This window comes from Kwoniella shivajii, chromosome 4, assembly GCF_035658355.1.
Source record: "Kwoniella shivajii chromosome 4, complete sequence".
Taxonomy (NCBI): domain Eukaryota; kingdom Fungi; phylum Basidiomycota; class Tremellomycetes; order Tremellales; family Cryptococcaceae; genus Kwoniella; species Kwoniella shivajii.
The window spans coordinates 1,509,099-1,532,815 of NC_085911.1; the positions used below are offsets into that span (position 1 = coordinate 1,509,099).

A 23,717-nucleotide genomic window follows, 5' to 3' on the forward strand; every position below is an offset into this window, starting at 1 on the left:
AGATTGGACTTGACATAATCCGAGGAATGTCTGACGATATATAAAATCGCATGAAAAAGGTCAAGTTAGCTACAGTCACGACAGAACTTCACAAGATGATGGAAATTGAAAAACGACTTTCTGCCACATTTCCTTGCCCCGTTCGTTTTGGAATTCATACTTTCAACGAGAGGCTCAATGAATCGAAACAAGAAGACAGAGATGGAAGACACTCACACCTAGATTATCTTTGATCTTCTTGGGGGTAGCTTGACAACCTAAACAGAAACTTGCAGCATCCGCAATAGATTCATTACCTATTGAACCGGTTGAATTGCTCCCCGCGCAGAGACATGATAGGAAATTGTTGCTATATGTCAAGTTGTTTTGCTGGGCTGGGAGTTTGTTGTTGCGGAGGTGAAGTCGAGGGTGGGGATGAGGGTGTGTATGTATGGACGGGTAAAAAGATGGGATAACGTCATGAGTCAGCGCTGATCCTTTCACTAATCGATGTCTTTTGGAAGATGAAAAGAAGTAGTTCACGAGCTGACGTGAGATCTTCTTCTGAGCAAGGAGGCAAGGAGACGAGACCACTCATATCAACGAGTCCCTTGAGCAGTTCACGATGAGACTCCACTGCGGTTCCTCAAACCTCTTTTTCGCTAGCCAATATGAAGAACAATAACGACAAGGAAACTCACAGAAATCACTGTATTGACCTCGACAATAACCCATAGTGACTGACCAATGCGAACAAGCCAAAACGCAATCTTCGTCTACTCCTGATATCTTTGACGCACTCGTGTTATCTTTCTCTGTGCCTGTTCCTGCCTCGGGGTTTGCTGATACTGAAGTTGAAACTGACGATAGTGATGTGATGACCAATATCGTCAATACTAATCGAGTGATAAATGGGAGGACCATTCTGTGGCGAGGTGGCTCGTTACTCTAGTGTAACGTGAGGAAGAGGCGGTAAGCGGTGAGCGGAAGGAAGGAAATTAGTTATATCTTATTGACGAGGGTGTGTCGAGTACGGAGAAAGCAATGATGGATGTAACCCTGATCACAATGGATAATTTAAATCCTGTCGATCAATGGAGGAGAAAATGATGGATTGGTGAATTTGTAGTGTCAAAAGTAAGTCAATGGAAAATAGGATCTTTGATGCTACTCTGCTGATCTCGAAATTGATGTTGTGGTTGGTATTGTTATGTGAACCATCATGAAAGGTGGTTGAGCGTCATGGGTTGATATTGATTGTTGTAGAATGACGATCCCTCCTTTTCATACTCAATGTCCGATGAAAAGAGGTGTTCCCTATATACTATATACTATGTTGAAAATGATCCAGTGTAGTGAATCGTGAAAGGGTGATTGATATACTGTGGTTCTTGTGAAATTGTGAAGTAAAAGAGGAGAAACGAGAGAAATCCATTGATCGGTTGAATGAAGTACTGATATTCGTATTGGTTTACAAAATATTCTCACTCATAAAATGATGAGATCAAGATCAGTTTGTACGATCTCTCCGTGAGACATGGGAAATTATGAACATCATTGGCATCGTCCTTTCTTCAGAATCCAAAGGATGGCCTGGGGAAAGGGGAAAGGGGAAGCGAATAACGAATTCTGCTAGATGATTTCGGTGATCATGACGATTCGCATTCATCACTCATTCGTATTATTTCCAGAGACGTCTCACCTGAAGCATCGTTTCATCCCGATCCCATTCTCCACTCCTTTGTGCTCATGAACACAGTTCTAGACACAGAGAAAGAGAAAAAGGTACAAAGGATCACACTTTTTCCACACTTTGGGAAAAGGAGTATCTATACTGTATCTATGAGAAGATACACTGGATCCTTAGCGGTATTTCAGAATCGGCGATAATGGTTGTTCATTGGTTTTTTCCATGGACATATCATTAATTCACCCCACCCCTTCAGAATAACGTTCGGTAGAAGAAGATTCAAGTCTGGGTGCAATCTCATCAATCGATGCTTGACGAACAAACATCTCATATGATATTAATCGAAAACCTTATCTGACGAATCTGATCGACTGTTTCACGCTGACCCCCTAGGAACAAGTCGAATCTCGGTCATCACTATAGTGTTCAGAAATCCGAAAATGAAGACTCCTTCAAACGGCAGGGCTGGAAAGACGCAATGAGCAATTACTGTACCAATAACCGATCAGTATAAACTTATCATAGAATCAGTAATAGCCACGCCAAGTACATTCTACCGTCACACACAATCATATACACAGTGATATTCATACGTTCTGCTACAATTGATTTACTCGGTTATTCCACAACCTCGTGATTAAATGTCGTCGGGAATGATTCGTTCATTTACTTATTTCATCTGTGGATCAAATGCCATCAGCATTCATTGTATCCTGAAAGAACGTCGCCAAGATCTTAGTGAGTACTCACAAGGTGACCCATTGCAGGAGCTGGGTATCGGGTACCTTTAATTTCAAATGAATCGAGGATTTCACCAATAATCTTATTTTCTTCTGAAGTAAGTTTGATATTCGCCGAAGAAGTGTTTTCTTGAGTTCTTTCAACTTTTGATGAACCAGGAATAGGGATTGTCTGAATACCAAAACAAAAGAAGGAAAATGAGCAAAACGTATACGGTGTGATATGATATGGATTGATTTTAGGACCTAGGACTTACATAATCTGATAAACCGACGATCCAAGCCAAGGCCAATTGACTGGTATTAACACCTTTCTTAGATGCGATCTCATCTAATCTATCGACCAATTTCAAATTTTCATAGAATGCTTCACCTTGGAATCGAGGAACCATCTTTTTGAAATCACCTTCAGGAATATCTTCAGGAGATTTATAAGTTCGAGTTAAAAATCCTCTTCCTAATGGTGAATAAGCGAATATTGGTACTTTGTTATCGGATGACCATTTGACTACATCTCGAATGGCTTTTTCGAATGAAAATAATGAAACTTCAATTTCGATAATTGCTATTTGAGTTACCTATGGGATAACAAGTCAGTTTCTCGATTTCATTAAAATTACGATCATGATGACGATTTGAGAAATCGAGGACTTGCACTAACCTCTTGAGCTTTAGTCAAACTTTCAACACCCATCTCACTAGCTCCTACAGCTCCGAATAAACCTTCTTTTCTCAATGATTCAAGGGTTTGGAAAACCTTTTCGACTGGTTCTTCAGGTAATCTAGCTAAGCTATATACGTCAATTTTCTTGTCGCCTAGAATATCTTGGGTTTGCTTGATATCGGATCGAAGAAATTCGACACTGTCAAGTAATCAGCAACTAGCATCCAAGGAATAGGGAGCGGAGAGCGTAAACAGAACAGTTTAGTTTGACTCACTCATCACCTTTAGGTTGTATAGTAGTGTAATCAGCACCACCTTTAACTACCAAAGTGATCTTATCCTTGTATTCAGGATATTTCTGGAAGAATTTTGAGATTAATTTGATATTGGCAAATTCAGGTCCATAGAAAGTAGCAGTTGACCAACATGTAGCTCCGGAATCAGCTGCAGCTCTATCACAATGATGTACCGGTCGTCAGCTATTTTTCATAATGATAAATGACACATAATCACGAAGATGGAGGTTGCAGGCACTGTGAGATAACGATCGACTCACTTCATAGCTGCAAAGCTGACTTCTTCAGTAGGTGGTTTAGGTGTCCATGTAAGTTGCATTAAACCATAACCTACCCTTCCAACTTTATGTCCTGCGACGGTAGTTTGAGGGATTGCGGACATGATTTGGACTTTTGTGGTAAGATATGTACGAGTGTTGTTGTTTCTTAGTATTACTGTTATCTGCGTTCTGTTGATTTCTGGTTTTTTTCTGGAGAGAAGGGATGAATGTTTTCGAGTAAACTGTCGAACGCTATTTATACGATGAAAACACAAAGTGGAGGATCGAATGCATAACTTATAATAAGATGTTCCATTGTCGCAATGACGCTCTCATAACCCGGACAACGAGGTGGAGGCGAACTCTTGATCTAGCTCGGTCACCGTAGCAGTAACAACAAAAAACAGAACCAAAAGATGGAGGTCATTTTCGAAATAGAGCGGTTGTCTCCACATCACCGCTTCGGTCATTCAAGCTTTTTAAGGGAAAAAAACAGTGGAGGCATAGAAGGAGGATGAATGTTCACCATGAAGTTTCACAGCGCCCGTATACCTTGAAGCGATGATGCATCGATGCATTCCGTATTATCCATACTGCTCCTCCCTTCCTGCTCCGAGTACATGATCGACCACCATTGCCGGTACTCGGTCATATCTGATTGAGCGAAACATCTTGAACCGTGGAGGTAATTGAGTGCAGCGACAATAGGCCAAGTTGGATTTCATCTTATTGGATTGGAAATAACTTGACACGAACCAGGAAGAAGACAAAGACATTAATGCTGGCAAGTAGGCCGACCTGATGTGCTCTCACGGACTTATAGCCTATCACGTCAAGTATGACATTTGGGTCATTTATTCATCCAGTTCATATCATCTCAGTGAAACACTCAATCAACTTCAAGAAGGCGAATCATTCCTTTTTCGTTCTCTCTCTCTATATTCCAACGTTCATCCTCCTGTATGCTTTTTCAGGTAAACGGACATTTCTGCTATGGTTTTCATCTTCTCCCTCTTCCGATCTGACCATTTGATTATGACTCGATCGTTATAGTATGTTCTACTCTTCACCTGCTTATGCGGGAAGTTCGAATTTTTGTCCTCGAAGAACCCTGATTGAGAGAAAATAACATCAGTAACGAAGAAATCCGGTGGGATTCAGGATTGATGCCTGGATATCCATTTATGTAACGTACTTTGTGACATACTGCGAAATTCATTATCAGTTTAGTTGTTATTATCGTCACAGCTATTGAAGCGACTCACGATATAACCGAAATCTGCGTAAATAGCCGTTTGCACAAGACCTGCTACTACTGCGATAGGATCGAAAGCTCCTTCGGTGATGTATCTGCCATAGATGGGGAGGGTAATATCAGCATCCATTTGGAAAAGATTTCCTTATGTGCTTAGTCCTGCCTCTTTATCCACCGCTGGCGACCAGTATGCTTTCCACCTCTTCACAGAATGAAGCCTGTTCAGTATATTCGTAATATCTCTTGTTAAACCCCATTATGGCCCACTCCATATGTTCATTCTCATTCGTTTTGAAATCTTGTCGTGTAAAAACCTTGAAAGATCGAACTCACCTATACATCCAATTAGGAATATATAATCCTCTATATAATCCCAATGCGGCGAGATAATGAGTAGTTATAGTTTCCGCTTCACCTGTTCTTTGGAGCATGAATAATTGAGGTAAAATAGCTACTGATTCCAACCAGATTGAAAATGCCCATGTAACTTCAAAAGGTGAATATGAATAAGTGAATATTAAAGATAAGACAGCCACGGGTGGTATGAGATAGGTGAGTTTGAATGTATCCAATGAAGCGTCTTGTGTTGGTCTGATAGAACGGGTGGGGCAAGTCAAATAACATGGATATCATTGAGTCAGCAAGACAATTTTCCCCAGATAAGTCAAATCAACTCACCTGAATTTCACTTTCATGAGATATAAAGTATATCCCGTTGAACCGATGAAGAACAATTTCATTAATGTATTATACAATGAAACGTATGGTCCAGTCAACAGATCAACATAACGAGTTAAGAATACTAATAAGTATAATCCTTGAGTCTTGAATGATATACCTCTACACGATCTTGATGTTTGAATCTTATGAAGTAGTATAAATATTGATGCGAGATGAGATAAATCACCTATATTTTCAAATGATATGAAGCGGAAGATGTCAGCTAAACGGTCTATACCAATAGTTCAATAGAACTGTGAGAGAACATCAACCCGTCTCATGATTGACCAAGAATGACCAAGAGAGAAAGATATGACACATCATAACTAACACAGATACTCACCTAGGAAACGGAAGATGTTCATGGTGAATTAAAAGAGCACTTCACCGTGCGAAGATCAAGAATTTGACGAGTGTATAGAGAAAAGCAAGTTCTGAGAGCTGCGGGTGATAATGAGCTTCTGCTATCAGATACAGTAGATTCTCATACCTCACTTACCCCTATGGATGATCGCTTCAGGAAGGTTATCTTATCTAGATGAGCTTGACGATGGTTGGAGACTGCGTAATATACCTCCATGTAATTTTCCATTGATCATCAGTTTAACGCGTAGAGTATTGATCAGAACTGGCTACCTAACTCCACTTTCCACGTTGACTTGTTTAATTGCTGCGGGGAAGTAAAATATATAAAATATATATATGCATACGCGTTTTACATTTTGTGTTGGAACCTATGAACCGGAGTTATGGAATGACTTTTAACCGAGTGTGGCGATTCTGATTTATCGACTTCCACGCCACACACACACACACACCAGAGAGAGAGAGAGAGAGAATGAGCAATCGTCCACCACCTTCGGTCATGGAAACAGAGACATTTATTAACAAAGATTCAGACGACGATCTGCATTGACATTTCACTTTTACTTCTTTATCCTACAAAGGTATCAAGTGGGTGGCAAGAGTCAAGATGTAAGTTTTTACTCAATGAATACATGGAAACGTTAAGATATCTAGCTAATGCATGTGGATTCCGTGGAAAAAGGTCCACCACAAAACCATCTATCATCTCTCAGGAGATTGATTCAATCTGTTTACATAACCCGATTCCAATACATCTTCGTCTATACGGTTTACCTATTCTATGTATGTTTGACCCTTCCCTTCTTTATCCTACTGCAACTTGCCATATCCAGGCTGACTCTTTTGTTGATCCCTCTGAATTACAGCTCTATACCCATTACTCTATTACACATATCACTATAAATACGATCAATGGGTCGTATCGGAAGAATGGACTTTTATCTATTGTGTATTGCTTGGTGCAGGTCACGCATTGAGTTTCTTAACTACAGCTTGGTCGAGTGGGGTCAATGCGAAAATCAGCTATACATCAGTGAGTGAAGCTGCCATAGTCGAAAGAATATTACGCTGAGATATTGGATTTGACAAATAGGCAAACTCGCTGAAAGAAGCTGGTAAAATCAGAGTTTTACCTAAGAAAGGTAGAGGAAAAGGTGAAATCGTTCCTCTCGATGTCAAAATGGTAAGTTATCAGCTTTAGAGTATCACGCATAGCAATAATCGAAGCTGAATATGTTGATTTAGGCTCCCGGCGCTACCGAACCAACTTATTCATTCATATATCAAAGGGATACTTATGTATATGATTGTGAGCTCTTTCTCTCCTTTTCTTGATCTTCCATCCTTTATTTACCATTTCCCAGATCAAAGCTAATTCCAATTTTATTGACCTTTTGAATAGCATCATCTGGAGCATTTACACCTATTCCTTACCCATGTGATGATTCTCCACCATTGTCAACATTTCAATCTTCAAGAGGTATCTTGACACATCCAACTAAGAAATCATCTTTACCTAATTTGGATACATTGAAAGCAACTTATGGACCAAACGAATGTCATATTCCAATTCCTAGATTCACAGAATTATTCGCAGAACATGCCGTCGCTCCATTCTTTGTTTTCCAAATTTTCTGTGTTGCTCTTTGGTGTTTAGATGAATATTGGTATTATTCCTTATTCACCGCTTTCATGTTGGTTGTTTTTGAATGCACCGTCGTATTCCAAGTAAGTGTTCCCTGTTTTAGCGGATTTTGGCGTTGACTGAAGCTTATACATGTCTGCTGGTAGAGAGTTCGGACTCTTACCGAATTCAGAACAATGAGCATCACCCCTTACCCCGTTCACGCTTTCAGAGATGGTAAATGGGTAGAAGTAGTCAGCTCAGAACTTGTTCCAGGGGATCTTGTCAGCATCTGTGAGCTACATCACTCTCCAGATTGTTATACGGAGACTCAGTAAGCTGACCTTGAATTTATCAGTACGAACCAAACCTGATTCCGGCATCCCTTGTGATCTCCTCCTTCTCCGTGGAACATGTATCGTCAACGAAGCGATGCTCTCAGGAGAATCTACTCCACTCTTGAAAGAAAGTGTTGAGCTTCGGGAAGGATCAGATAGATTAGACATGAATGGTGCCGATAGGAACAGCGTTCTATTTTCTGGTACAAAGGCTTTACAGGTTGAAAAAGCCGGAGAAGGCGGCTTGACTAGTGAGTATATCCATAGTGTCCCTATTGTCATTGGTTAAACCTCTTTGCGTAGCTCCCGACGACGGATGTCTTGCCGTTGTTCTTCGAACTGGTTTCGGTACTACCCAAGGTCAACTGGTTAGGACTATGATTTTCTCCACTGAACGTGTATCTGCCAACACATTCGAAGCTTTCCTCTTCATTGGTTTCTTGCTCATCTTCGCTATCGCTGCCAGTGCATACGTATGGGTCAAGGGTGAGCTGCTGCAATAACTCGCTTCTCGTGTAGACCCCAGCTGATCGCATTTCTAGGTCTTGAACGAGGAATGGCTAAAGGAAAACTTCTTCTTGATTGTGTATTGATTATTACTTCCGTCGTCCCTCCTGAGTTACCAATGGAACTATCTCTTGCCGTCAACGCATCTCTTGTCGCCCTTCAGAAATACGGTAAGTCCTGGTATTGTTCTGGGAGAAGCATGGCTTGCTGACTTAAGAGGTTTTCAGCTATCTTCTGCACTGAGCCCTTCCGAATTCCTTTTGCTGGTCGGGTCGACGTTTGTTGTTTCGATAAAACTGGAACTATAACCGGAGAAGATTTGGTTGTGGAAGGTATTGCTGGTGTAGAGTAAGTCGAAATCGGCCAGTACTTGACATCAACTGACAGCAAAACATAGCTCCACCGATCCCAAGAAGCTTGTCCCCGTTACAGAGACCAGCAAAGACACTACCCTTACCCTCGCTGCCGCTCATGCTTTGGTTCTGCTAGAAGACGGCACAATCGTAGGAGACCCTATGGAGAAGACCACTCTTTCCGCTCTTGATTGGAAACTCTCTAAAGGTGCGTGCATTACGTGCTATTCGCAGTAGACAGCGACTGATACTCCATCACACAGGTGACAATATCTCCCCTAACTCCAAAGAGGCTCCCCATAAACATCAGATCATTATTCGAAGACGATACCAATTCTCCTCTGCTCTCAAAAGAATGTCAACCATCTCCGCTGTGTCAGATCATCAAGGTAGGAAATGGGTTGCAGCTGTCAAAGGTGCACCCGAAACCCTGAAGGCAATGTATGTATCCGTTCCGGATCATTACGAAGAGACTTATAGATGGTACACCCGACGAGGAAGTCGAGTATTGGCTTTGGGTATCAAAGAGATGAACGTTAAACCTGAACAAGTGAGTTGATTTACCCGCTGAGGTCTCGAGTCGCAGCTGAGCGGTTTTGCTTGCATAGATCAACACAATTCAACGAGATGCTGTAGAGTCGAAACTTACTTTCGCTGGTTTCCTTGTATTCCATTGTCCCCTCAAAGCAGATGCTGTTGAGACAATACATATGCTCAATGACTCTTCTCATAGAGTAAGCTTTTTGAGCCTTATGATTCAGTCTAGGCAGTGGCCAAAAGCTGACGAGAGACCTAGTGTATTATGATCACTGGCGATAATCCTTTGACTGCCGTTCACGTCGCCAAAGATGTCGAAATCGTTGACAGAGAAGTGATGATTCTTGATTTGAAGGAGGGTACCACAACCGATGAGCTTGTTTGGAAGAACGTCGATGAAACCGTTGTCATTCCTGTCAAATCATCCGAACCATTCGATCAAAAGCTTTTCGATCAATATGATATCTGTATAACCGGTGTTGCCCTAAAACAATACGAACAATTACCTACTTGGAAACATCTTTGTCAACATACATGGGTTTACGCTCGAGTCTCACCTTCGCAAAAAGAATTCATCCTTGAAACCTTGAGAGATTTGGGATATGTCACCCTAATGGCAGGAGATGGAACAAATGATGTAGGAGCCCTTAAACAAGCTCATATCGGAGTTGCTTTATTGGACGGTTCACCAGAAGATTTGAAAGCTATCGCAGAACATCAAAAGATGGAAAGAATGAAAAAGGTCTACGAACAACAAGTTAAAATTTCAGCTAGATTCAACCAACCTCCCCCTCCTCCACCACCGGTCCTCAGAGACGCTTATCCTGAATTGGTTAAAACTCAATTAGAAGTAGCGGAGAAGCATAAAGGTGCTAAAAAGCAAAACCCAATGGAAAAGGTGCGCGTTCCCGTGTATCTTCATACCACTCGATTGGTTTTGGTGCTCCTGAATAGTTATGCTGACGAAGATTTTTCCGCTTAGTTCGACATGGCGACTATCACAGCGAAGTTATCAGAACTGGACGAAGATCAAGACGTACCTCAAATCAAACTTGGTGATGCATCATGCGCAGCACCATTCACATCGAAATTATCAAACGTCTCTGCAATTACTAATATTATAAGACAAGGTAGATGTACATTGGTAGCTACTATTCAAATGTACAAGATCTTGGCGTTGAATTGTTTGATCACTGCTTATTCACTAAGTGTACAATATTTGGATGGTATCAAATTCGGCGATTATCAAGTAACAATCACTGGAATGTTAATGAGTGTTTGTTTCTTGTGTATTTCAAGAGCTAAAGTGAGTTTCCAAGTCTATCAGTTATCAGTAATCCCCAAGTCGCCCCTCGTGGATACTATCTCATGCTGGCCTATGACTTTGCAGCCCGTGGAGAAACTCTCAAAGGAGAGACCGTTAGGAAATATCTTCAACTTTTACGTCTTACTTTCGGTCTTACTGCAATTCGCCATTCACATCGTCGCCTTGGTATACATCACTGGACTTTCCAAATCACTTGAAGAGTGAGTACATCATGCTATCACCATCGTGATTCATTATTGACTTTTTCTTGTGATCATAGCCGAGGTGAAGTTGATCTCGATAAGAAATTCGAGCCTACTTTGCTCAACACTGCCATTTATCTCCTTGGTCTCTCTCAACAAGTCTCCACTTTTGTATTGAACTTCCAAGGTAGACCATTCCGAGAAGGTATCCGAGAAAACCCACCTCTTTATTGGGGTTTGTTGGGTGTTTCTTGTGTAGCTTACAGTGGAGCGACCGATTTCTTCCCTGAATTGAACAGATGGTTACAACTTGTCGAAATGACCAGTTCTGTGAGTGATTCTTCTTCTCCGTTTGGAATAAACCTCAGCTAATCAGTTTATGTTTTCAGTTTAAGTTCAAATTGACTACTTCAATGGTGCTTGATTTCGTTGGATGCTGGGCAATCGAAAAGTCCTGCAAAGTCTTATTTGCAAGTTTGGAACCTGCCGAGATGGTCACTCGAGGCAGAGAGAGAAGAGAAAAGAGAAGGTTAGAAGAGGAGAAGCAAAAGGTGCAATTGGAGCAAGAGAAAGCCTTACTTGAAATTGAAAAGAAAGTTCAATAGATTGTGTTCGATGCCTCGAATCAGCTGAGGTAAAGTAGATAAGAGTAATTCACTAGTCATAGTCACTTGGGATAGCCTCAGTGTCATAATGAACAAAAGCATCGTTCCGGAAGATTGTCATCGTTCAATATACCCATGCATAGAAGTTTTGAGTATTGATTTGACTTGTGAACTGGGATTTCTGCATAACCGTGGTGACTAACTGTTCTACGTATGATTAATTTACTCGTACTTTTATCAACGGAAATGGAAAGGAAAAGGAAAAGGAACGGAAGGACGGTATCTCCTTGCTTCGGTAGTCTTAGTCTTCAGGGGATTTGATTGATAATGAATTTGGCGTTTCTTGAGAGACAGCATCCTCGCTGTGACAAACGTGGGAATGGCATGGGAAAGGGGATCTGGGCAAACCAGATAAAAGGGGGAAAAAAGGTAGGAAAGGAATGAGGTGATTTTCAGGGTTTTAAAAGGTGTTTAATTTAATTTATAATCTCGATCACACACACACACACACTCAATTCCCCCCCATTCCCCAATGGAAATTTCATATATTCAACTATTCTCATCATGTTGATGTCGTTGGGATACAGGATGGAAACCGAGTAAATCCGAGGTATACTCTACGAGTAACCAGAGCTCAGAAAATTCAATCCAATCCAATCCAATCCCAATCTTCAGAACGTTCTATCCAGACCCAACTTCTTTCATTGACACTTTGCTTTGACCTCGTAAAATCAAAGGAACCTTGCTTTTCATAATCATACATTCATAACGACTGAGCTAGTGCAAAAAAGGACTCATAGCTCAGCCAAGAAAATCTCTTTAGTCATCCCCCTTGACTACGCCATACGCTATCTAATCCATCTTTGACTGCTGCCTTATTTCAATCACCGTAGTTGACGAAAAGCCTTGTTCGTATTTCGATGGTCTAAATTGGAATAACACAATTCCTTTCCCAAAACAGATAAGAAGCTTTCACCTTCCACTTGCTCAACTTGAACCTGACATTCCAATCCAATCTTCATCTTCAATTTCCAAAATCATCAACATCAACTCTATCGTACAATCTGGTCTACCGTCTCCCTTCAACCCATATCATCAAACACACAAGAATATAAACAGGCTCAACACAATTGCACAATTGTAGCCTGTTTATAAATATCGAAGAAACGTTTTAAAGATTCATTCAACTAAAGCGCATTTAGCGCTTTTCCGAAATACGTTCAAACTGTTTTCTTCATCTTCAACTTCTACTTCCACTTCGCCTTCATCGTCATTTTCCTCAACAACATCAACGTCTACCTTATTAACTTCATCGTCATTATCATCTTCTTCTTCTGCTGCTGCTGCTGCTGCTGCTGCTTTTCACTCTAAGCCTTCCCCTTCACCTGTATCCTTGAGACCTTCTTTCGAATACGCTACTTCACCTTCATCTGAACCAGGATCAAGTTCAAGTACAAATACTCTACAACAAAGTAAGAATCTACCACCACCCATACCTATCAAAAGGAAATTTCATACAGCAGTAAAAGTCAATATGCCTTTCCACGCTGAACCTTTACGAGCGAATAAAGAAATTGATATCGATTTAGAACACTCAATTGCTGCTCAAAAATTCCCTGATATCAGAGCGGTTTTAGAAGGTAATAGATGGTGGAGTAGAAAAGTAACTCAGGAAGAACCTGAGACTTGGAAAGAACAAGTTAAAGGTCAAGTAAGTCAAAAGTCCAATGTCTTCGTATTCTGTGAAAGGTAGGAAGATTGACCAAGAGCTCTCTCTCTCTCCATTTAATAGGCTCCAAACTTCCTTTGGATAGGATGTGCGGATTCTCGAGTACCTGAAGTTACTATCATGGCTAGAAAACCAGGAGAAGTCTTTGTACAAGTGAGTACTTCAATTCAAACTTGCTATCTCGAATCTCCCTCCTTCAATCCAGTTACCCTTTTCCCTTCATCTTGTTTCTCATGTGGCCGTGACCAATATGCCCTTAGCAAGCCTTGCTGACCGTTCTTTTGCAACCGGTAGCGAAACGTAGCAAACCAATTCCAACCACAAGACGACGCTTCCCAAGCTTTGCTGAACTACGCTATCATGAATGTCGGTGTCTGTCATGGTGAGTGAACACTTTCTCCTTCTCTCAGTCCCTCATATATCGTATGGTGTTTCGATCTCTCGCTTCTTTTACAATATAACGGCGATCACGGCATACTGAAGCTACCCCTTGTTCACCCGCACCATAGTCATCGTCGTCGGACACACAGGTTGTGGTGGTTGTATCGCAGCTTTCGACCTCCAAGCACCTAAACAAGGTGAAAAATTCTGCGATGCTGCAACACCTTTAACTCGATTCTTGGATCCCATCATCAGATTAAAACATTCTTTACCTGAAGGCAGTGATGTCAATGATTTGATCAGGGAGAACGTCAAAATGAGTGTTAGAAACGTAGTCGACAGTCCTGTAAGTAGTAATGTTTCAACCTCTCTCACTTTCACATTGATCATAAGCTCATACGAGATTTTTTGTTTTTCATATAGACAATTCAAAACGCTTGGGAGTTATCTCGAAAAGGTGAATTTAGAAAGGTATACGTTCATGGATGGGTAAGTGATTTTTATACTCGTCTTGTTGTACGGATTTTCCACTCTTGTTTTGTTTTTCCCTTGTCAAGAATCACCGGGCTAATCTTATGTTTGTTTATAGCTTTACGACCTTTCCACAGGTCTCATCATCGACCTTAACATCACCCACGGTCCAGAACCCATCGTAGCTGAAAACATGCCAAAACCTTCGACAAATGGTACAACCAAGACTGAGACTCCCAACTGATCAAGTACCGTTAGCTGGCGAACCTGTTCTTGCTAGACTTCATTTTTCGTCAAGAGCAATAAACATTAGGATAGATTAAAGTTGGATTTACTTTTCACTGGGACTGCTTGGAGAACATATATAGATGGATGTACATAGATCACAACATGCTTTGAGAAAGTCCAGACCTGGTAGGATGATTCTGTATATAACAATAATATCTATAGAAATGGGGAAGACGAGGGCGGACATGCACAGAACAATGAAATATGCCAACAATATAAAAGGAATTTGCCGTTTAAGATGATGATTCATGATTCATGTTCTTAGCTCGCGCCAAACGCATACTCGAGTATATGCTCCCGATTAAAACATTATTTTTGGATTTGTTGTTGATGTTACATTTACCCCCTAATATAATTCATAAGACTTTAATTGACACTCGCTTGCATCACATATATATCTCATCAATCTCTTCTTATCGATCCCCCACTCCATCTCGTCTTCCTCTTTTATTTATATCCTTCGACTGGAAGAGGACCTCACTCATTGTTGAATGTTCTGTATGTGCGATATATCTCACCATCTACAGATTAAGAAGATTCGTTCAAAGTGAAATCTAGAATTATAGCCCTTCGGGGCTCACCCTCTTCCAAAGAGACTATTTCTGTTCTTCAAGCTACGTCAAGATCAGGACTTGGTACAGCATCATGTAGTGCACTACGAGACTCGAGCTCGATCTCGCTCCAGTGTACTCGGAATATCTCGTCCTCATCCTCCACTCATCCATTCATCTCACCGTCCAAGTCTCGTAGTCAGTCAAGACCAATCGGTCAGATCGATAAAAGAGGGAAAGAAGTATCGGATTATCAACATACATTCCATAAATCGTTTCATACATCTTCATCTTCTTCAGCTCAATTATTACCTGATGATGATCATTTATGGAATTATCATCCTCCTGAACAATGGTCGCAATCATCCTCATCAACTTCCACACCGATAACTCGTCAGAATCAAGTTCAGCAGAGATGGCCAAGTAAGAAAGGAAAAGGTAAAGAAACATCCTCTCACCCACATTATGAATCCAACTATGATCCCTTTCAATCTTCGTCGACTAATGTATCAAATCCTAAATCCAACTTACGGAAGGATATAAATGGATCGGAATTGGATCAAGGCCATCTTGATATCTCCCAAGAAGCGATTGATGATCTGTTCAAGTCTTCTCTCCAAGCAGATGAGATACCATTGCAGTTCACAGAAGATGAGATTCTTGGTATAATAGAAGGTATGCAGGAAAGTGAAATGCTTGGTGGCACAGAACAAGAACAAGGACAAGATGAACAATGGGATTTACCTGAAGAGATATACCAAGAATTGGACTTGGGTCAACCTCACTCTGAGATTCATCGGGATATCGATCCTTCTCGTTCATCACCGTCATCCGCATCTCGTACGTCGAAATCACAGCTCTCATCTCTTCCTACACCTAGAGGAGACATCGCACCAGTTCCCCATGTGGATACACGTCTTCTCCCATCTCTTCCAACTCCAATTTATCCCTCAGACGTTGACACAAGATATGATTGGCGTACACGTGCGCTGAGTCAAATGAAGAAGAAATCAAGACGGAATTGGTTTGGTCAATTACCTAAAAGGAAAGAACCTACTTGGACAAAACTTCAGATGGGTGAATGGGGCAGAGAGGAACTAGATAGATATTCAAGGCAGTGAGTGTGATTACGAAAATTCCCGCCCCAAACCCCATCTATCATTTCTCAGAAATGCCAACATACTGATGACACCCATTACTGTTGGCTGCGATAGCTTCATACCTCTTCTTGAAGCCGAACAAGGGGAAGAAGAACGACTTTTCAATTCGCGTATTTCAGAATGGACGTTTGATCGTTTAAGAAGAGAAGGATATGCTCTAGATGAATTGAGAGGTTCTTCAAATGTCTATCAACCGAAATCGTTGATGGGATTAGGCACTGTATATGGATTCGTGAGGGGTAAAGGCGATAGGGAATTACCTTTTAACAGATTCACGTAAGTCCACCATTAGCCTTTCATAAACCTTCGAGGATCATCCCTTGCGAAGGAAATCCCTTGCTGATACATATATATTGATCTCGTAGTATCGGGAGCAATATTGTCATCAGTCGTACTGATCCTCAAGTAGACGCTGTGACGGCTATTCCAGCCGATCCCAAAACACGAATCATTGGTAGTGTGTGGAACTCTACCAAAGGTCATTTGAGGATCATGTTTCCTCAGGAAATAGATGACATCAATTCGGGTACTTGGAGGTGAGCAAATACAATTATGAATCAATAAGCATATATCAGATGCTGACTGTTTATCTAAATCTAAAAGACTCGATTTAGCTTGTAGTGATTTTGCTATTAAGAAACAAATCGAAGCTATTAAATCATTGAATCTTGATCCCTTTGAAATAGACCAGAAAGATTTCCCTCGTATGATTCCGACAACGTCAATTCAACCAATATCTGCAACTTCAGATGCAGGACGACGACAAGGTGATGAAGAGCAAGAAGCTATCCGTACAGTATTATCTCAGTCATCTGGGCCAATGGAAAAGGCAAGGTATCAAACGATATTACGCGGTACAACACTTCGAGATCTACTATTTCGAGCGTTTCAAGAAGATTATACACCCCTCGATAAATCTGTGACATTCGTCAATGTCGCTCGTACGGGGCCGGATCATCTAGTCCATACGCCAAACGAAATACATCCCTCCGATTTAGATGCGATCCCTATCCCAGATCCTCGACGTACACCCTTAAACAGTGTTTTATCCAAAAATCAGTTGATCCAAAGCTGGACTGAGCGATATCGAGTTCCAGGTAAACCTATTCATGTGGAAGGTGATCCTGATGTGGGATTAAATTCAACTCAGATGAGAGCCATAGCGATGATGCTTGGTGAAAGATTAAGTTTGGTTCAAGGTGTAGGTTCTACTTATCAATTTGCCCAATATAAACTGATCAACAGTTGATTACATACCGCATCATAGCCTCCTGGAACGGGTAAAACTCGAGTCATAATAGAAACCATTAAACTGCTGAAGAAACATTGGCAAATTCCTCAACCGATCTTGGTAACAGCTCACACGAACGTAGCTGTCGACAACCTCTTATCAGGTCTAAGAGCCCACGGATTGAAAGCACTGAGATTCGGTGCGATCAACAGAATTCCAGAAGAGTTCGGTGATTGGACTTTAGATAGGATGATAGGTCAACATCCTCGTTGGTGGGATCTCGAACAAGCAAGAAAAGAGAAAGATCTTTTGACGGAAAAGAAGTTTAAGGGTGACTGGTCTGGTAAGTGTGCTATAAATTTGGCAAAATTATCATGACGATTAGGTCTCAGGCTCGTGCAAGAGATGGCCTGGAGCTGATAAAATCGATCACAATTAGCTGAAGATGATGCACGTCTGATGAAAGTTGGTCAGAAGATCTGGGTAATCAGGCAATCTATCATGAGAGATGTCTTGCTCGATGCGGATGTGGTGAGTATAATATCTTAGCTGCTTGACCACTCTACCATATGATCATACGAGAGCGTTACACACATGCTGACGATTGACTAAACGTAGATCTGCACCACATGCTTATCGGCAACTTCGAAAGCTTTGCAAGGGATTGATTTTCCTATCGTCTTCTTGGACGAAGCCAGTATGGCTACGGAAACGCTTTCTCTAGTACCCTTGACTAAAGGCGTGAGTGTTTTTTTCTTACCAACAGTAGATTAGAATAGTGGTCTTCAAGGATGGTATATCCGACAGGACAAACCAAACCGACTTGGGAGTGCAAGCGCTGATTCAAAACGGTGTAGTCATCGCACGTGGCCATCATAGGTGACCACAAACAACTACCCCCTGTGATAGTCTCTCCGGAGGCTCATGCTGGTGGATTGGCCACAAGTCTTTTTGAGAGACTGATTCATGAGGGTCGTGAGTGTTTTCGCAGACTTGAAACGTTGAACCAATCTTTTCCGGCCTTGGTAGTTGCTGAATTTGTGTATTCTCCAGATATTCCCTCAATAATGCTTGACACGCAATATCGAATGCACCCCTCGTTATCCTCATTCCCTTCCGATACGTTCTATTCCAGCCTGTTGAAAAATGGTACACCACCTTCTGACCGTCTGGCGCCGGAAACTGAGTTTCTGGTTACAGATGAGTCTGGCGTTAGGCAGAACATAACCTTCCTCAATCATGATCATCCCGAGAGTCCCATGTCTAAAAGTCTTGCAAATTACGGTGATGCAGAGTATGTCTGCGATGCAATAGCGGATTTACTATTCAAGAATCCCGTAAGTCTTCTGTGATGGATTATGATTCATTGGGGAAAGAAAATGTTTCTATGCTGACTGATATATGGGATTGTAGGAACTGAGAGGATCACAGATAGGTATAATAACACCGTATCTCTCACAACTTCGATTAATAACAAATCACCTATCTGGATCAGAGAGGAGAGCCGCATTTGTAGATCTACTAGGTGCAGAAAGGACCAAAGAACTGGATGATATCGAAATCAAAACTGTGGATGGGTTCGAAGGTAGAGAGAAAGAAGTGATCATTTTTAGTAGTGTAAGATGTAATAATGGTGGTTGGATTGGATTCTTAGGTGATTGGAGAAGAGTCAACGTTGCTTTGACCAGAGCGAGGAGGGTAAGTAGCTGTTCATTCCTTTTTCTTGATTGAACAATATCTTACAGCTAATTCCGTATTTCAACCAATAGGCACTGATAATGATCGGTTCTAAAAAGACCTTGTCGAATGCGAGAATAGGTAAAACGGGTGAAGAAACATTACCGTCAGGAGGAGCAAAAGTATGGAGAGATTTGATTGATTGGTTGGAAAATAAAGGTGTTATAATGGATGCGGAATAATTGCTAATTGACGAGTTTACAAAAGGAAGGATGGAATTAAAATATAGCATAGATTATATAACATTTATTGATATATCATCACTCTTGGTTGTATATAATTTTAGAAAGTAGACAATCCCGTAAAGGAAGAATCACATAATATCAACGCCATTCAATCCGGGATGTCAATGTATATATATATTATTATTATATATACGGAGATTGTGATTTTCTAGCTTATCAGGATCTACCCAGCAGGATTTCTAATCTAAAAGATCTTCTGAAAATCTATCTCCTGAGGTTATTTACCTCTACGATACACTGGATTCATTCGTTGACAATCCCGTTTAATTCGGGAAGGCTCAAGGGAGATTTCTGATCTTACATGAGGTGTATCACGAGTAGTAGTGTACCAGAAAGAACGACTAAAGAGTCGAAATAAGATTTACGAGTAGGGAACGCAAAAAGGACAATAAACGATGACAAAAAAGAAAAAAGCTAGGGAAATGGGAAGGAGGGAAAAAGGTACTAGTGCTTTTATAACCATATCATCCTTAACTTTGATTTCATCTCGTGCCGTCTAGCTCGGTCTCAAGTCAGGATGACCGATCGACTTCTGTTCTCTACTTGTATTCTCTAATTCTGTCTTTTGGTCTCTGGCGATACACCTAGCATCTTTCAAGCACTGATGAAAGACCCATGCGAGTACCCGCGGATAGTGAGCCCATGCCATTTCAGTTCCTGTTTTCCACACTCGTAAGGAGGATTCACTTTCGATCATATCCCCATTAGCAGCATCGCATTTATCTTTTCTTCGCGCATTGTATTCCTGTACCTTTGCTCACGGAGCTATTACGCCAACCAGTAAGACTGGCTAGTGTGAGGTAACCTTATATACCAAGGTGAAAATCGGGGCTTGGCGAACCCTTTCGAGGGCCCTAAAGTAAAAAAGCGGAGAAAGCCAAGCTTTTTACCATTTGGATCTTTTTTTTTGGGTGCTTTGTGCCCCCCGATCAAAACACCATTAGGTTTCATCACATCCCTCCCCTCCCCTCTCTCCCTCCTGATTTCATTCACTCACTCACCTAAATCATCCCTCTGTGTCCTATTCCCTATGGCTAAGATATCCCAAGAGTACCAAGTGTTCATCCCATGGAAATTAATATCCATACCAAGTGACGCTATCACCGCTTGGATGCCAATGTGCTCAAACGCTCAAACTAATCCCAATCTGTCGAAAGCCCAGAGTTGATTTCTATGTTACTCACACTTCTGCATCGTGTTTCGTTGCATCTTATGGTATTTTACTGATCCTAAGTTATTCTAAAAACTGCTCGTACTTTGTGTTCTCCTTTTTTTTCCCATTAAATCATATGATTACGAGTACAATAGCCAAAAAAAAAAAGAACAAAAAAAAACAAGATAAAACAAATATATAAAAAGCAAAAGCACAACGAAGAATTTCCTGAATATCCCCTCTTTTGGTCTTGTGGTCTTTTGGTTTTCTAAGTGGTGCTCATGTCTCGTTCGCCTTTATTATCAAATGCAGCAAGTCCAGGAATGTCAAGAATATCACAATCGAGTTTAAATTCATCCACGTCAATGCTACGTTCAAATCCAAATACAAATACAAATCAAGGTCAAATTCAAAATGGTTATATGCAAAGTCCGACCAGTGCATCATCTACTTCAAGTAGATTTGGACCAACTGCTCAAATAGGATTGACAAGTCCAATTGGCACTGGCACTGGCACTGGCACTGGCACTGGCACTGGCACTGGCACTACATCATCATATATGAACCTAAACGATTTATCGTTATCATCTAAACAATCACAATCTATCCATCAGAGATTCACACATGAAGAATTACAATCACAGATTAACAGCCAAGATGGGGATGATGATGAGATGGATGATTTACTTCATACGTTCACAGCGGCAGAACTGAAGAATGTAGATCTTAATTCATCGTTGAATTTAGGATCATGGAGAGGATGGGCGAACGCATTAACTTTAGCAATAATAGCATTTGCTGTAATAGGTATATTCGCTTTATATCCTATATTAGATTTCTTTTTCAGAAATGATAATTCGTTAGGTGCCAATACATCAGGATATAATTTAGGTGGTATCAATTCAACGGGTCAATATCCATCCATTCCAAATATACCCAAATTAATTGACGATGATACGCCGATTGACGTGATGTCCCGAACTGGATTCGATGGTGAAGAATGGGTTTTGGTCTTTTCAGATGAATTTAATAAAGATGGTAGAACTTTTTATCCTGGCGATGATCCTTTCTGGACTGGAATGGATATACATTATTGGCCTACCAGGTGAGTAAATTCCACAAATCTCAACATCTCCCTTCAACCCCATATCCCCTCAAATATCGGAGTTTGACTATTACTATACTGACCATGCGATACCTTCAACCACGTATATAGAGATTACGAATGGCTCGATCCATCGGCAGTTACAACTAGAGATGGTCATTTAGTGATAACAATGTCACAACAACCTATCCATGATTTGAATTTGAAAAGTGGTATGCTCCAATCATGGAATCAATTATGTTTTAATAAGAACGCATATTTCGAATTCTCAGCAAGTTTACCTGGTGAAAGTCATATCGGTGGATTTTGGCCTGGTATTTGGACGATGGGCAATTTAGGTAGACCCGGATATGGTGCGACTACAGAGGGTGAGTGATGATTCCTAGACTCTGATCTTGAAGGGAATGAGACAGTTGACGTGTGTTTAATGATTGTCATAGGAATGTGGCCGTGAGTCTAAAACTTACTAAATCAAGTCTTGATCACTGATCACTTTGAATGTCGACTGATACTCCTGCACCGTAATCAGGTATTCGTACGATTCATGTGATATAGGTACATTGGCCAATCAAACAAATCCTGATGGTTTAGGTCCAGAAGCAACTTTAACAACGGGTGATAACAGTGGTCCATTATCGTACTTACCAGGACAAAGAACTTCAGCATGTACATGTCCGGGTGAAGACCATCCTGGACCTAATCCAGGTGTTGGAAGAGCTTCACCCGAGATCGATATCGTAGAAGCTCAAATCAGAATTTCAGCCAGACATGGTGAAGTTTCACAATCAAATCAAGTCGCTCCTTTCGATGATCATTATCAATTCAACAATAAATCAGGTATGGTAGAAATTTATGATGAGGATATGACAATGTGGAATAGTTATAAAGGTGGTTTCACACAACAAGCTGTGGTAGGTTTTCATTATAGTCCGATCCGAATTCACTTTAATTGCAAACGAGAATCGCATCTCAAACAAACGATCTCATTGACACCTATCATTATATCCACAAGAGCTAATTTCTGTTTTGCGAATATCAATAGTCCGGTCTTACTCTTCTCCCAGATAGGATTTACAGCAATCAAACCACAGGAGGAAGAAGCAAAGAATTCGCAGTTTTCGGTATGGAATATAGCGCATATCCCGAAGCTAGAGAAAGAGGATATATAGCTTGGGTAACAGATAATAAAAGATCTTGGACAATGTATGCGGATGCAATAGCTGAAAACCCAAGAACTGAAATTGGAAGAAGAATCATCTCGGAAGAACCTATGGCTATGGTGAGTAGCCTAACCCCTAAATCTCTCGTGTGGATGTGACTTATCTACTGGAGCATTTGCTGATGATGCCTATGATCTGGATCGATTAGATTGTCAACCTTCATGCTGTAAGTAAAGCTTCTATCGAAAAACAGCTCAATCTAACAGTTCCAAACTCTTTAGTCCGATGGATTCCAAGCTGTAGATTGGGCGAATATGGTTTGGCCAAACGAGTTCAGAATAGATTATGTTAGAGTGTATCAGAGGAATGATGGTTCAGGTTCAATAGGATGCGATCCTCCAGGTGAGCATGATATCCTAACTTCTTCTTCTTCTATACATCCCGATATCCCCGACATTGCGTAATTATCACGTGTATAGCTAGCTGTATTGACGCGTAACTCGGATAAATCAGATTACCCAACAAAAGACTACATCGAAAGACACGCGAACGCTTATGCCAACGCAAATCTGACCACTTGGGATGCAGCAGGTATGTGGTTTGGTACCCACAGAAAGCTCGTATTGGGAGATTTGATGTGCTGATCTGGAATGTTGATCCAATCATTAGGCTACACATTCCCAAAGAACAGACTTATAGATACTTGCTGAAAAGACCAAAGTCGCGTCTTTTCGTGATTCGTGATTACACGAGGAGGTCGGACAGAATATATAGGACATTTTGGAAAATCCTTTACATACACAATACAGCATATGCATTCTTATCATGACTATCGTGAGAAGATGCAAGAAGGGCAGGGACTCTCTCTTGTCAAACGATTTAGTGTGTCGTATGATGGAATAACATCGAGTTGATGTACCTCGCAACTCTGAAACTCGTTCATTTGGTACCTTTTATCCCCCTTTCAACCCCTTTTTATACATATTCATGAGACGTCCAGCCCCATTCTCCGGTGAGCCGTCTTCGTTCTTTCCTGCATCCATCGCAGATGGAATCAGTCTTT

General features: G+C 41.0%; 6 protein-coding genes across 6 annotated transcripts; 4 read left to right on the forward strand and 2 right to left on the reverse strand.

The window, feature by feature from the left end:
- Positions 1 to 2,339: 2,339 nt before the first annotated feature.
- On the reverse strand, positions 2,340 to 3,751 carry IL334_003542 (uncharacterized protein; the record flags this gene model as incomplete). Its single annotated transcript, XM_062935272.1, has 6 exons — positions 2,340 to 2,348; positions 2,420 to 2,581; positions 2,667 to 2,987; positions 3,071 to 3,272; positions 3,349 to 3,525; positions 3,630 to 3,751. The coding sequence occupies 6 exons, from the start codon at positions 3,749 to 3,751 to the stop codon at positions 2,340 to 2,342; spliced, it is 993 nt and encodes a 330-aa protein (XP_062791323.1).
- Positions 3,752 to 4,703: 952 nt separating this feature from the next.
- On the reverse strand, positions 4,704 to 5,969 carry IL334_003543 (uncharacterized protein; the record flags this gene model as incomplete). The annotated part of the gene is made up of 6 exons (XM_062935273.1): positions 4,704 to 4,740; positions 4,825 to 4,835; positions 4,895 to 4,979; positions 5,218 to 5,475; positions 5,563 to 5,791; positions 5,948 to 5,969. The coding sequence occupies 6 exons, from the start codon at positions 5,967 to 5,969 to the stop codon at positions 4,704 to 4,706; spliced, it is 642 nt and encodes a 213-aa protein (XP_062791324.1).
- Positions 5,970 to 6,602: 633 nt separating this feature from the next.
- On the forward strand, positions 6,603 to 11,443 carry IL334_003544 (uncharacterized protein; the record flags this gene model as incomplete). Its single annotated transcript, XM_062935274.1, has 18 exons — positions 6,603 to 6,753; positions 6,837 to 7,003; positions 7,064 to 7,153; positions 7,216 to 7,279; positions 7,373 to 7,698; positions 7,762 to 7,888; positions 7,953 to 8,183; positions 8,236 to 8,418; positions 8,475 to 8,609; positions 8,667 to 8,787; positions 8,837 to 9,000; positions 9,056 to 9,342; positions 9,401 to 9,526; positions 9,589 to 10,227; positions 10,312 to 10,635; positions 10,720 to 10,856; positions 10,916 to 11,168; positions 11,228 to 11,443. 18 exons carry the CDS (start codon positions 6,603 to 6,605, stop codon positions 11,441 to 11,443), a joined length of 3,741 nt encoding a protein of 1,246 aa, XP_062791325.1.
- A 1,534-nt stretch (positions 11,444 to 12,977) lies between these two features.
- IL334_003545 (uncharacterized protein) lies at positions 12,978 to 14,268 on the forward strand (the record flags this gene model as incomplete). Its single annotated transcript, XM_062935275.1, has 6 exons — positions 12,978 to 13,154; positions 13,236 to 13,325; positions 13,467 to 13,554; positions 13,682 to 13,899; positions 13,977 to 14,042; positions 14,143 to 14,268. 6 exons carry the CDS (start codon positions 12,978 to 12,980, stop codon positions 14,266 to 14,268), a joined length of 765 nt encoding a protein of 254 aa, XP_062791326.1.
- Positions 14,269 to 14,803: 535 nt separating this feature from the next.
- Positions 14,804 to 19,173, forward strand: IL334_003546 (uncharacterized protein; the record flags this gene model as incomplete). Its single annotated transcript, XM_062935276.1, has 12 exons — positions 14,804 to 14,810; positions 14,879 to 15,980; positions 16,078 to 16,299; positions 16,389 to 16,559; positions 16,627 to 17,224; positions 17,291 to 17,597; positions 17,694 to 17,785; positions 17,873 to 17,995; positions 18,112 to 18,229; positions 18,308 to 18,591; positions 18,668 to 18,952; positions 19,024 to 19,173. 12 exons carry the CDS (start codon positions 14,804 to 14,806, stop codon positions 19,171 to 19,173), a joined length of 3,459 nt encoding a protein of 1,152 aa, XP_062791327.1.
- Positions 19,174 to 20,670: 1,497 nt separating this feature from the next.
- IL334_003547 (uncharacterized protein) lies at positions 20,671 to 23,364 on the forward strand (the record flags this gene model as incomplete). The annotated part of the gene is made up of 9 exons (XM_062935277.1): positions 20,671 to 21,494; positions 21,606 to 21,862; positions 21,935 to 21,944; positions 22,024 to 22,405; positions 22,537 to 22,773; positions 22,863 to 22,880; positions 22,936 to 23,056; positions 23,168 to 23,245; positions 23,324 to 23,364. 9 exons carry the CDS (start codon positions 20,671 to 20,673, stop codon positions 23,362 to 23,364), a joined length of 1,968 nt encoding a protein of 655 aa, XP_062791328.1.
- Between the last annotated feature and the right edge of the window lie 353 nt (positions 23,365 to 23,717).